The sequence below is a fragment of the Bubalus kerabau genome, chromosome 3 (assembly GCF_029407905.1).
Source record: "Bubalus kerabau isolate K-KA32 ecotype Philippines breed swamp buffalo chromosome 3, PCC_UOA_SB_1v2, whole genome shotgun sequence".
NCBI lineage: Eukaryota > Metazoa > Chordata > Mammalia > Artiodactyla > Bovidae > Bubalus > Bubalus kerabau.
Window position 1 is genome coordinate 26590382 of NC_073626.1, and position 13299 is coordinate 26603680.

The window sequence follows — 13299 nt, forward strand, 5'->3', positions numbered from 1 at the left end:
TACATTGAATGAATGGGTTTAGTTACATGTGCCTATTATCCTTTTCTACATTAAACAAAATGCTGTGTATGTTACACACACTTCTGTACATACTGAAAGTGAATTTTGGAAATTACTCCATAACAAGACAGTCTCATTTTTTTCTAAAAATACAGAGTATTCCATTGTTGGATGTACATCACTTTATTCATATAACCCCTTTTGTTTCCCAGCACGGTCTCTGATTTCTGCTAAGGCTCATATGGGATTTCCCTGTGACAGACAGTAAGTTTGTAACAGAAACTGGAGGGCCTCAGAAATGCATGTTATCAACTTGTAGCTTTGTCCTGATACACTTCTGAGAACTATTTATGGTGAAGAATGCATCCCAGCCAAAGAACCAGCACATCAATGATGTTTATTGGAGAGACATAAAAAGATTGAAGTATTATAGCCCACTATCAGTATAACAAAAAAAAAAGTGTTCAAGAAATACCCTAGTTTATATACTTTCTTTTAAAAAATCAGTGAAAAGAGACAAAAATAGCATGATTACAAAAATGTTGAGGGCATCACATCCTTACAAGTTACCTGCATTTCTTACATTTGTTGTCCCAATTCTGTATCCAATAGTGTAAAGGAACTTGTCTTTGAAAATGCAAAGACATAAAGGACCATCATGAAATGGGTTCATTAAGGGTTTTCTCAGGAAAACGTGTTCATTAAGGGCTAGCTCAGGAAAACATGTCTAATAATCAAATGCAGAAAATCCAAGAGAAAAATAAAGGAGGAAAGGAAACTTTCTAGATTTACAGGTGACCAAAATTCAGGAATATAAATAAAAATGTTATTGCTGTGTGATGTAATCTTCCCTTTATCTTTTCTTTGACTTCTTTATTTGAAATATATGAAGCAGATGATTTTCACTCTGTATTTATTTGAGGGAACACATTATAAAGTAAAATGAACAGATGAGCTCAGATGCACAGGAAACAGAAGTTGAAAACAAAAGGAACCAAGGAAGAAAGAACATAAGGTACTGGAATCAATATTGAGAACTACCAGGTCAAAGGCTGAGGGCAGAAGGGCTGGGGGTGACTGAGAAAGCCATCAAGGAGGACAGTTTCTACAGGGTCACTGAGCCAGGAGCAAATGAGATCCTGAGAAAGTACTTCATTGTGGAAGAGTTAGCGCTAAGCAGGAAACCTTTCCATGCTGTGAAGAAGCTGGGACAGAAGGTTCTTCCTTGAGTGTGACCATCTTCACTTCAGCTCAGGAGCCCTGCAAGAGACAGAGGAGAGGATTGCTTCCAGACATAACTCTACAGGGGAATGTTAATGTTAATATTAAAGCATTACAGTTAGAAAGGGAAAATATCCTTAAGTTTCCTGAGGCAAAGGTACTTTAGAGCACAAGCCTTTTATTTAGCTAAGAGAGAAGCTTCAGTGTAAACTGCCTGATGAGAAGTCAGATCCAAAGTCTTTCATTATTTCTGCCTCTGTCTTGTTTCCTTTACCATCTGTTCCAGGGAGACTAAACACGATTCTAAAAGATAAAGAGCATACCTGTTGGCTGAAGTGTAGGGCGTCCTAGGAGAGACAAAAGAAGATATATACTTAAAAGATATAGAGGTTGATCCATCCCCAAAACACAATGTCCCAAGCCCTGGGGCCCCACCAGAGATCTTCCTAATACCATAACCCATATCATCTGATTTCAGGGTTTATATGAGGGCAAACACTGACAGCATGTGACCCATGAAGTTTCTCTCATACCAATCCAATGCAATTAAGTCAGCCTTATTGTCTCTTCCTGCATTTGTCCCAGGATCTTCACCCCAAATCCCCATGCATGTTAACCTTTCCTTTTCTCTACAAGCCACAGTCTCTTATGTTTCACGTGTAAGTAACCATGGACTACAGATTTCTGGATCTCCAGGATATTAAAGTCAGTTAGGGAAATAAGCTTTAGACAAGGCCATTGATATACAGAGACCTAACGAGCAAAACCGTATGTCTTCCTCCAAAAGTCAGTGGGGAGGCTCAGCTGCCCAAAGGCTCCTTACCTTTCTGATTCCTGAAGTAGATGAAGAGCCCCACCGCAAGGAAGAGCAGACCCAGAACGAAGCCCCCGACTCCACTCATCATCTTGCTCTGAGCAGAGTCAGACCGTGCCCCTGAGAAAAGAAGCCAGTTTTAGTCATTTTTATCCCAAATTATCTTCTCTAATTGTGACGCTGAAATTGTGAACTATGGGAATGAGGAAAGAAGGCTGCCCTGGAAGAATTAGAATAATTGGCCATTTCTGGAAAAAAGATTAAAAATCACATTGAGTAGTTACAAGGTTCAGTGAACTTATTTAAATATCATAGCCATGCTATTAGGTCACATGACTTCAACATCTAATGGATGAGGAGCCAAGGACTCAATGAGGTTAAGTAGCTTGTCTAAGGTGACAGATGTAATAAAAAGCATAGCTGAGGTTGGACTCCACTCATTTCAAGACATCTGTACATCGTAGAGGGTGCATCTCTTTTCAGATCACAGTGAAGAACTCAGAGCAACAGTGTCAGAAGCCCAATCTGAGGTAGGGGACTGGTGCCCAGGGCCATGTAGTATCCATGACTTGTGATATCACAGGAAGCTCAGAACAGGGACACCTCTTTTCTCCTTGTCAGGCAGAAGTGCCTCCCCAGGGGGTGTAGGTATTTGGAGAAACTATCCCAGGATATCTGTAAACTATCAAAGGATTTCTATCATAGGCTATCTCAGGGCTCCCCCAATAACCTCAGCTGAAGGACAGAAGAACAAGGAGCAAATGATCACATGGTGTAGGGAGAGGAGACACTCAGGGGACACTCAGGGGGAAGCAAGCCCCCTCCATGGTGGGTGAGGGATTTATGAGATCAGAAAGCTCACTCCATTCTACTGTGATAGGGCTCGTCCGGCTGGGGTGATCCACTTGGCAGGTGTAGACCTCTCCACTCTGAGGAACTGTTTCAAGCATCACCATGGTCTGGAAGGTCCAGTCTCCATTCTGGATCAGGCCTGTGGAGATCACCCCAGCCTCCTCTTCACGGCCGTTCCGGAACCACCTGACTTCAATGTGGCCTGGGTAGAAACCGTTCACAGAGCAGACCAGGAGGTTGTGGTGCTGCAGGGGCTGGGTCTTTGCAGGATACACAGTCACTGTAGGCTCCACTAGGAGAGAAAAGGCAGAGGGAATCAGTGAGGAAAACAGAGTAAGTCTCCTTGGTTAGCTGCCTTCCAGCCCCCACTCTAAAGTTCCAGATTGCAGCCTTGGGTAGGCCTCCCTCATAGCTGGCCCAGTGGCACAGGAGGAATTAGTGCCATGAGCTTTATCTTTAACATTTACACACTGGACCATTAGTTTGAAAGATGTTGAGAAAATGTGTGTTTCCTCATGCAGTGAAATAGTTATTCATTGTTGAATTAAAGTGTTTATACATCTTTGCAAGGCATATAGCATATTAATTAAAAGCATAATTTCTGAAGCCAGACTGCCTGGGTTCAAATCCAGATTCTACTTCTTACTGATTGACCCTGGGAGAATTTTTACATTCCTCTGTATCTTGACTTTCTCATCTATAAAGGAGGATAATAGTACTAACTTATCTCTTAGCATTCATTAGGTGATGATTAATATACCTAAAGTATGTAACACAATAACAGGAATTTACCCTATAATATATGTTAGCTATTATTATCATTGTTTAATTCAAAGCCATGTGGATAAACTGGGGGAAAGCAGTAAGATAGGTGTGGAGAGAAAGGACCAAATCCTGAGAAAGCTCTCTCAAGGCACTCATATCTTAGAATATCTCAGAAATGGTTCTACCCTATGAAAGATGCATATGATTGTACTCTGTGAGTTAAATCTCAAGAAAAGGGTGAGTCCTGAAGGAGAGGAAAAGCCATTAATTTTTTAAAAATGTATATAAATTCTTACATACCACTGATCAATCCATCTCCTTTGCAAAACAAGCATATTTACTATTGGAACTATTATTATTTTACAATCTTATTTCTTTTTAAGCTCATATTTGAGTTCAAGAGAGGATGGGAGACTCATTAATATGTATGCTTAGTGCCTGATACAATCCCTAAAGCTAACAGGTTCAATAAAAAAAAATGAAATCTGAGGAAAAGACATTTTTGTAGTATCATAAGATGAAAGATTTAAGATTAACCTAAAGCATCTTTTCCAACCACAACACTGTGAGATTAGAAATCAATTACAGGAAAAAAAAAAAACTAAAAAACACAAACACATGGGGGCTAAACAGTATGTTACTGAATAATCAATGGATTAATGAAGAAATTAAAGAAGAAATAAAAAAATACCTAGAAACAAATGACAAGGCAAATGCAACAATTCACAGCCTGTGGGACACAGCAAGAGTGTTTCTAAGAGGGAAGTTTATAGCAGTACAATCTTAACTCAGAAACAAGAAAGATACCAAATAAACAACCCAACCTTACAACTTTAGAGAAAGAAGAACAAACAAAATGCAAAGTTAGTGGAAGGAAAGAAATCATAACAACCAGAACAGAAGTAAATGAAATAGAGATGAAGAAAACAATAGCAAAGATCAATGAAATTGAAAGCTGATTCTTGAGAAGATAAATAAAATTAGTAAACTTTTGGCCAGATTCAATCAAGGAAAAAAAAGGTGGGGGAGAGGAGTCAAATCGATAAAATTAGAAAACAAGAAAGAAGTTAACAATAGACACCACAAAATGCAAAGGATCATAAGAGACTACTACAAGCAACTATACACCAATAAAATGGACAACCTGGAAGACATGGACAAATTCTTAACCTCCCTCCTGTATCCCTCCCCAACACCTTCCCTCTCTCCAGGCCCACTCAGACCCCAGGGCACAGTTCCTGGCACACACACTCTTCTCTTCGTCCCACTTCACACACACACACTCCCCTCAACAGTCACTGACAAATTCACACACTATCTCTCCAACAACACACTCTCACAGGAACCCCAACTTCTACTTGCTCACATCCTACATATTAATACTTACCCTGGACTCAGTCTACCTCTGTCTCCGGCCCTGTCTCTCTCTGTCTCTCCCGTCTCACAATCACGCGTTGACAAAATCAGTGTCTGCTGACAACATGCTCTCACAGGAACCTTCCTAACTTGTACTCACTCACAGTCGTACACACTTGACCCAAATTGAGTGAAGTATCTCTGTTTCTGTCTGTCTCTCTCTCTCTCTCTCTCACACTCTCTCTCTCTCGGTCTCTCTCTCACACACACACACACACACACACACACACACTGCTCCACACTGGCCGTCCACCCCCGCGCTCACCTCGCCGCTGCACAGTGAAACTCTCACCGACCCCATAGTTGTATCTGCAAAATGTGTCCACTGCAGCCCGCCTGTCCTCCAGGAAGTCCTTCTGGCTGTTCCAGAGCTCGGCGTCGGGCCGCCCCAGCTCGGTCAACGCCCGAAACTCGCCCCAGTCGCTGTCGAAACGCAGGGTCTCTTCTCCATTAGAGTAGTATCTGTCCAGGAACCGCACCCGCTCCGTCCCGTTGAAGAAATGACACTCTTTCTTATAATACTCCAGGAAATGTGCTGCAGAGACAAGATAGATCTGGTCACAGGAGCAGACTCCTGGGGAGAGGCTAATGAGGGATGGAGGGCAGGGGCGACACCCACCAATGCGGGCCGCCCAGGCTCAGTTGGGGCCACTAGGACTAGCCCTAACCCCCATCACTGGCTCCACCGGCACCCCAACTACCAGCACGCCCTGGGTTCTTTCGTCTTCGCTTAACAGACGGAGGCTGCGGGAGGCTTGGGGAAATCTCTCTTATCCAAGCCTTTCCCGACCTAGTCCAGCTTCCACGCTTGGCTGGAGCCCTCTAGGCCTGAGTCCTCTAAGCCTGAGGACTTAGAGGATTTGCCTCTTCACCACCTCTTCCTAAATCCTCCACCAGAAAACCAGCGCTCTCCCATCATCCTACAGCTCTTTTAACAGTTCCTTAAACATGTTCACCTCATTTTGCAAATGTTAGGTTGGGGCTGACCTTGCCACAGGCCTGTGCTACTCTCTGAGAATCCAAAGAAACAAAACCAGACATGTCCCCTCCAATCATGGAGCTTAAATTTTAGTGAAAATGATGGACAAAATTAAACCATAAAAGAATTAATACAAGAGTGAGAAATATCAGAAGTGCTACACTTCTGTCATGATTATAGGATGACCTGAATTACATTAGGTGCCAAAAAGTGGTCTCTAAGAGTGACATTAGGCTATGGTTTTTCCTGTGGTCATATATGGATGTGAGAGTTGGACTGTGAAGAAGGCTGAGCGCCAAAGAATTGATGCTTTTGAACTGTGGTGTTGGAGAAGACTCTTGAGAGTCCCTTGGATTGCTAGGAGATCCAACCAGTCCATTCTGAAGGAGATCAGCCCTGGGATTTCTTTGGAAGGAATGATGCTAAAGCTGAAACTCCAGTACTTTGGCCACCTCATGTGAAGAGTTGACTCATTGGAAAAGAGTCTGATGCTGGGAGGGATTGGGGGCAGGAGGAGAAGGGGACGACAGAGGATGAGATGGCTGAATGGCATCACTGACTGGATGGACATGAGTCTGAGTGAACTCCGGGAGTTGGTGATGGACAGGGAGGCCTGGCGTGCTGTGATTCATGGGGTTGCAAAGAGTCGGACACGACTGAGCTACTGAACTGAACTGAAGAGTGACATTTAATGTAACCTGAAAGGCTAAGTTGGCATGCACTGAGGGAGGAAACTGGGTGTGTGCGTATGTTTAGGGTAAAAGGGAGACACATTTCAGGTATCTGTATTTTGTACATTAATGCCATGTACAAAAGCTTGGAAGAAGTGACGGACTTCTTTAAAGAACTAGAAAAAATATTTCATTGAAGTGCAGAGAGTGAGAGGGAGAAAGTAGACTATACTGGAGAAATCAAGTACTTGAGCCAGTAACTTAAAAGTCCTGTAGGTGATGTTAGGATTTTGACTTCATACTACATGTAAGGAGAACTACTGAGGAGCTTTAAGAAAATTAAAACCATAACCCTAATACAGTGCTACAATCTCTTTTCTGCATTTTCAAATTAAGAAAGCTCAGAAAAACAGATTTTTTAAAAATTGGTGACAAATCTCAATTGGCAAATCTGACTTGATGAGTTAAGGGGTCAAATATGGCTCTGAGGGTTGGGGTGGCTCTGTTCAGTACATGGTAGGCTGTTTACCAGCATCCCTTAGCCCCTACACAGTGGATGTCAGAAGAAACCCTCAGTGTAACAACCAAAAATGCCTCCAGATGTTTCCAAATGTTTAGGAGTCAAGGAGTAGGGGTAAGGAGTGGTGGTTCGTTACCAGATGAGCTCCATCAGTATAAACCATCTGAAAGAATCTACGGTGCAAAAGCCATTGTTAATTTTGGAGCAGCTGAGAATTACATTGAAAGTTTTGCCAATAGTCTGTTTTGGTCCTATATCAAATCTACACTTTTTAAGAATCCAGCCCCAGAGGAGAGCTACTTTTCCAGTAAAACACATTTATTCAGTAGAAAGCCTTGTTTCCCTCACCAACAAATTACAAAGTCATGTAATTTATCCTTCACATCATCTTCCTTCTTAATTTCTCTGCCACTGGCCCACTACTTGTCTACAGTATAGAAGTATATAGTCACAGACATTTTATTCCCATTCAAAGCCCCAAATAATTCATTTTCTAACTTTGTCTCCTACTCCCAATAATACCAGTAGGTATTAAATTATCAGCCTTGGTCATACAAAGAATTCTTATTTCTGTAGTCAAGTCCCATTGGAAAGGAAGAAAGTAAGGGAAAAAGTGACCTCATTTTGACAGTTAACAAGAAATTAGCAATTCCCCAGACTCTGAGAAGAGACTTTCACTTATAAATGATGGCAGAAAGTGCACTGTGAATCAGATCAAGTCTATCTTAATATTCAGAAATTCTCTAATACCTTCTTGTCAATGACAAAGTTAAAAAATAAAACTGTGTGAAGTCAATTTTTTTATGGTAGCTTATATGGTTAGCACTGTTACTGCAACTCATGTGCCCAATTTAAGGTTGCCAATTTAGTAAATAAAAATATAGGTTTCCCAGTTAAGTTTGTATTTCAAAAATTATTGCTGTTTAGCTGAAATTTAAATTTAACTGGATCCTGTGTTATATTTGGCAACCTTAGCCCAACTTGCTAACAAAATTTCAGAAGGAGTACTTCTTTTTCTTCTTCTTCACATGCCCATGACAGCCTGCACATACACTATGAACCCATATGAAACTTGTAAAATAAATGCAAAATTAATGAATATTCCTCCTATTTATTGCTTCTAGCAGTCTTTCTAGTGTTGTTCATATCATAAGTACTCAATAAATACATTGCCATTTTAATTTTTAGAAACCCTATGAATGTAAGCTCACAAGATCTATTTGTTTACTTTCTAAAGCAAGTGATATCTTCATCATCATTTGGCAATTGTCTTCAATTAATTTTATCACTAATTACCATTTTGAGCACAAAAGAGCCGAAACATTGCTTTCTATAAAATAATAATGTATATATGAATCTAACACAGAGTATGCCGACATAAAAGAAAAGGAATTTCCATAAACTCGATTTCATACTATATAATCTGGGCTCTAGCAGCAACTCTGTGACATTGGGTAAATTAATGAAACTTTTTGAATATTAGATTTCATAGATATATTTTAATTGCTACAGATTTGATAGGACAGTTATAAGAATCACATACTGAAATTTATGGACCTGGTACATAACATCTATGAAGTGTTTTGATGTTCCATGCTGATAGAGATTGGGTTGTTTTGTTTGTTACTCCATCCTCATCAGCTAGGGGAATAACTGTTGTACTCTAGGTCACTAATAAATATAAGGTTGTATAAATCAATGGCTTTTTCCATAACCAGTCACCCCTGCATACATACAAGGGAATTCTAGTGTTTTTTGCTGGTGAATGAACCTCTCTGGTTCTCAAGTCCTCCCAGCATTTCTTCAGGTTCTTTTATTCTTATACTTTAGGTCCAGCTTACTCTCTGATTCCAGGGCACAGTTTTCCCCTGATTTAAGCTACTCAAATGTGGCATCTGTAATCCATTCCTCACTTCTTCAGCTCTCATTCTTTCTTCAAAGGGTCCAATCTAGTTCCTGTCTTGTATGTTCTGTTGAGTGTAAACAACAAGTCCGCCAAACCCAGTGTTGATTTCTTTGTCATGTTCTCGCTTGACCCTCCTTAGTCAAACTCACCACAACTGCCACTCCTTCCCTTCTTGAAAATCTATTTTCTTCACTTGCATGCATCACACTCTCTTGGTTTTCCCCAACATCAACAGTACCCCTTTTCAGGCTCTTTTATAGGCTCAAAAGCCCTTGGCCTTCTGGACATGGCCCTTGCTCTCTTTTTCTGATCTACACACACTCTCTCCTTCCCCTACTTTCTTATATTTTAACATAGTGCATATGTCAATGACCCTGACACTCATACCTTCGGCTCTGGCCTCCCCTTGAATTCCAATTTGATGTTTTCAACTGACTTCTTGAAGGCTCCACATACATGTTAATAAATTATTTCAAACTTAAAATAAACAAAACTTTTTCTTCTATCCACCCACTTCAAATTATTTCCTTCCAAAACTTTTCCTATTTCAATAAACAGCACCACCAAGTGACTTTCCTCCTAATCCCTCAGTGCTGTGCTGTTCTCAAGTCATGTCTGACTCTTTGCGACCCCCTGGACTGTAGCCCACCAGGCTCCTCTGTTCATGGAATTACCCAGGCAAGAATACTGGAATTGGTTACCATTTCCTCTTCTAGGGGACCTTCCTGACGTAGGGATCAAACCCACGTCTCTTACATCTCCTGCATTTGCAGGCAGATTCTTTAACACTAGCGCCACCTGGGAAGCAATCCCTCAGCAGCATTCACATATCTTTTTAAAAAAAATTTAAATGTTTTACCACAGCCATCATCAGGACCTAATATGATTTGTCCCCTGACTTCATCTTCAACCTCATCTTATTCCACATGCCAACTTGCTTTCTATGCTTCAGCCACTTTCTTGCCTTCTTTTTGTCCCTTTAGAAAATCAAATATCTTCCTCACTTCATTCTTTCCCTGTTCCCTTACATCCTTCACATGACTGGCTTTCCATCATTCGTATTTCAACTAAATATCATTTTTACTAGCCACCTGAACTGAAATCAGGTGAACGCCATTCTCATTGTTCCATGACCCTGACATGTTTTTTGTGTTTTTTTTTTCCAGAGCACTTATTTGTCTCTGAAATGTTTTTTCTTTGTTAAACTTTATTGGGTTGTTGTCTTTCTCTCCTGTCTCCATGATAGCAGGGTCTTTTCTTCCTTATTCAAATAGAATTTTCTGGGCCTAGAGCAGAGCCCAGTATATAATAGCTGTTCTGGAAAAAAAAAAAAAACAAAACAGATTTTTGGTCTAAACAAATAAACCCTGAGTTTTGGAAGCTGATTTTTGTGGGGATCTTGGAAAGCATCTAGAAGGGGCTCCAGCTCCAACATTTTTATTCTGATGGCACATTAAATTCCTTCTACCTTCTATGACAAATTCAGACAAATTTCCTCTTTCTCCTCCCACTGGTTGTAAGAAACATTCTAAGTTAAGTAAAAGGTGATTTTTAAGAAAGAGAGAAAATTTCACTAAATTTCATCTCATCTAATGGACTATACAGTGCTGATGGTCTGTGTAAACTTGGGGATTTTTAATAATGGTGATCACATAACTGGAAAAGGAGTAGGGAATAACTGGAAAGATTTATTAACATGAATAATTAAGGAACAGAGACTACATGATAAATGAAGCTATGAAATTTGAGGCCAAGACCTCAATAGGCCAATGAACCCCCTTGACTTGCTTTTTGACTTTCAACCCTATGGGATGGAAATCACCTTCATACTCTGTACCCTGCTTAGGGTTTATGGTTTGAACAACATGAAATTGCTGATAATTGATTGCTATTGACTTACAAAAACAGAATTTTATATAATTTGTCCTCCACTAGTTAAATTCCTTCTCATGGGTTCAGGGCAGAGAATGGGGAGACGTAGGAGAAACTGATTGTGCAGAAAGATTCAAAATAGATTCGTGATGAATACTAACCTATGTCAGGTTTTCAGAATATATGTGAATTCCTTAAGTGTCATAGAACATCCCATAAGGTGCTCCTTATCTATAGAGTCATTCCAAGTACTAAGAATCTCTGCTTAAGCTTTAGAGAATAGAGAGAATAGAGAGAAAACCAACCCCAACTTTTGTCAGAGGACTTCACAGGGACATAATCCTTATAAACACTGGAGCTCAGGAGAAAGGGAACGGCTTAATGGGAAGAGACCTTTTGATATATTCTTACATACTAAGGAGAGACAGCATAGGTCCTATTGAGAACACAACAGAGGATCTTCTAGGAGAGATCTTTCTAATTCCTTTTGAATCCACAGAAAATTTTTGGTGAAACTTTCCCTTTTTTTGGCATGCATGCTAAATTGCTTCAGTCGTGTCTGTCCCTTTGCAACCCCATGGACTGTAGCCCATCAGGCTCTTCCATCCATGGGATTTTCCAGGCAAGAATACTGGAGTGGGTTGCCATTCCTTCTCCAGGGGATCTTCCCGATCCAGGGATCAAACCCCATCTCTTATGTCTCTTGCTTTGGCAGGCAGGTTCTTTACCCCAGCACCACTGGGAAGCCCTTTTTTGGCATAACTGGTGGCTAAAATCATAAACAGTCTGCCTGTAATGTGGGAGACCCAGGTTCAATCCCTGGGTCATGAAATCCCCTGAAGATGAAAATGGCTACCCACTCCAGCATTCTTGTCTGGAGAATCCCATGGACAGAACAGCCTGGTGGGCTACAGTCCATGGGGTCACAAAGAGTCGGACATGACTGACTGACTCACACACACACGCACACACACACACAATAAATAAAGGAAACTACTGTATGAGGAATTATTTTGACATTCTTACTTATAAATCTTAAAACCCTAAGAGAATTGAATGCAAGGCTGGATAGGTTTTATCGGAGGAGAGTTGAAAAGAAATGGTTCATATATGCGGCGGCAACTTATACAACTCTCATTAAGTGGGCAAGTACCCAGGCTCCTTTACTGTGGAAATAACTGAGGATCCATATGATAAAGATAGGTGGTCAATAAGAATATATCACATTTTTAAGGGACCTGGCCTGCATATAGTGACAAAGTTAACTCCGTTCTTCCCCACCCCCCTACCCCATGATAGGTCACCATCCAAGGTATATACTTACGTTGGATCTCCCTGGCCCAGGCCAGGGGAGGGCTCAGCACCATCAGCATCACTATCAGAGTTGCCATCCGGGAGCCTCCAGAGAAATACAGGCACACCATGCCGGAGAACAGCAGAGAATAAAGAGTGAGAGGAGCAGGCAAGTCCCTCTCAAATGGGTACTGTGACCCTCCTCCACCCACATCCCAAATAATACCAACCAAGGAACTCATTTGCTCCTGGATTGGGTGAGCCCAGTCTAGGCAACCAATCAACATCAGAGGCAAATAGCATCATCAGTTGCTTGTCAGAGATTCAATATGAAGGTCCTCTTTTGAAACGTAGAATTTTCTCCACTAAAAGGATTGTTTTAATTTAGTACTTTAAAGATTTGACCCTGTTGCATCTGAAATATTTTAACTGGGCCCCTATTGTGATCTAGCTTTGTGCTGGTCAGTGATGTTCACACACTTGTTTCTTTAGGAGCATTCATTCCTCTCACTTGGAAACAGAGCTGTTCTGACAAATGTATGTGAGTGTGTTAGGAGATAAGGGAGTGGAGAGAAAATGATTGCAAGTAAAGATCTTAAATCTTGTCCTACTTGCACCATAACTTAGTGGTGCAGATTTTGGAAAGTTACTTAAACTCTCATAATTGAAAAGAAGTAACTTCAGTCTTCCAGGAATTTCAGTACTGCATGTGCTATGGTTCTGTGAACACCTCAAGAAACAGTATCTCTGGTAACAGATGATGTTACAGAATTATAATTGTTGATTGGAGACTATATAGTCTGTACTTCCTAACAGGTAGGGGTGTCTCTGATAAACAAAAGAAAATTTAAAGTTAGTCAATAATTAACCTGAATGAAAAGATCTTTCACATTTGTTCCTGATGCTGTCACTGAGTTTAGTGGCATCGCCAGAATATTCATCTAACTGTGCTGTGTCAAACTATCCACCTCTTTACTAAAAGTACAAATA

The 13299-nt window shown here is 40.8% G+C and overlaps 1 protein-coding gene across 1 annotated transcript; it reads right to left on the reverse strand.

Moving 5' to 3' along the window:
- Nucleotides 1-380: 380 nt before the first annotated feature.
- Nucleotides 381-12515, reverse strand: LOC129645787 (DLA class II histocompatibility antigen, DR-1 beta chain). The gene is made up of 6 exons (XM_055571194.1): nt 12341-12515; nt 5334-5603; nt 2898-3179; nt 2045-2155; nt 1545-1568; nt 381-1260 (listed from the first exon to the last, which is right to left on the reverse strand). The coding sequence occupies exons 1-6, from the start codon at nt 12438-12440 to the stop codon at nt 1247-1249; spliced, it is 801 nt and encodes a 266-aa protein (XP_055427169.1). The 5' UTR covers nt 12441-12515; the 3' UTR covers nt 381-1246.
- Nucleotides 12516-13299: the final 784 nt, after the last annotated feature.

What these genes read in the sequence shown, in the direction of transcription:
- LOC129645787 (XM_055571194.1), bottom strand. Translation starts at nt 12,440, where the DNA reads ATGGTGTGCCTGTATTTCTCTGGAGGCTCCCGGATGGCAACTCTGATA. An exon ending in TTTCACTGTGCAGCGGCGAG is followed by an intron (nt 3,180 to 5,333) that starts GTGAGCGCGGGG and finishes TTTCTCTCCTAG; the next exon opens with TGGAGCCTACAGTGACTGTG. An exon ending in CTACTTCAGGAATCAGAAAG is followed by an intron (nt 1,569 to 2,044) that starts GTAAGGAGCCTT and finishes TGTCTCTCCTAG; the next exon opens with GACGCCCTACACTTCAGCCA.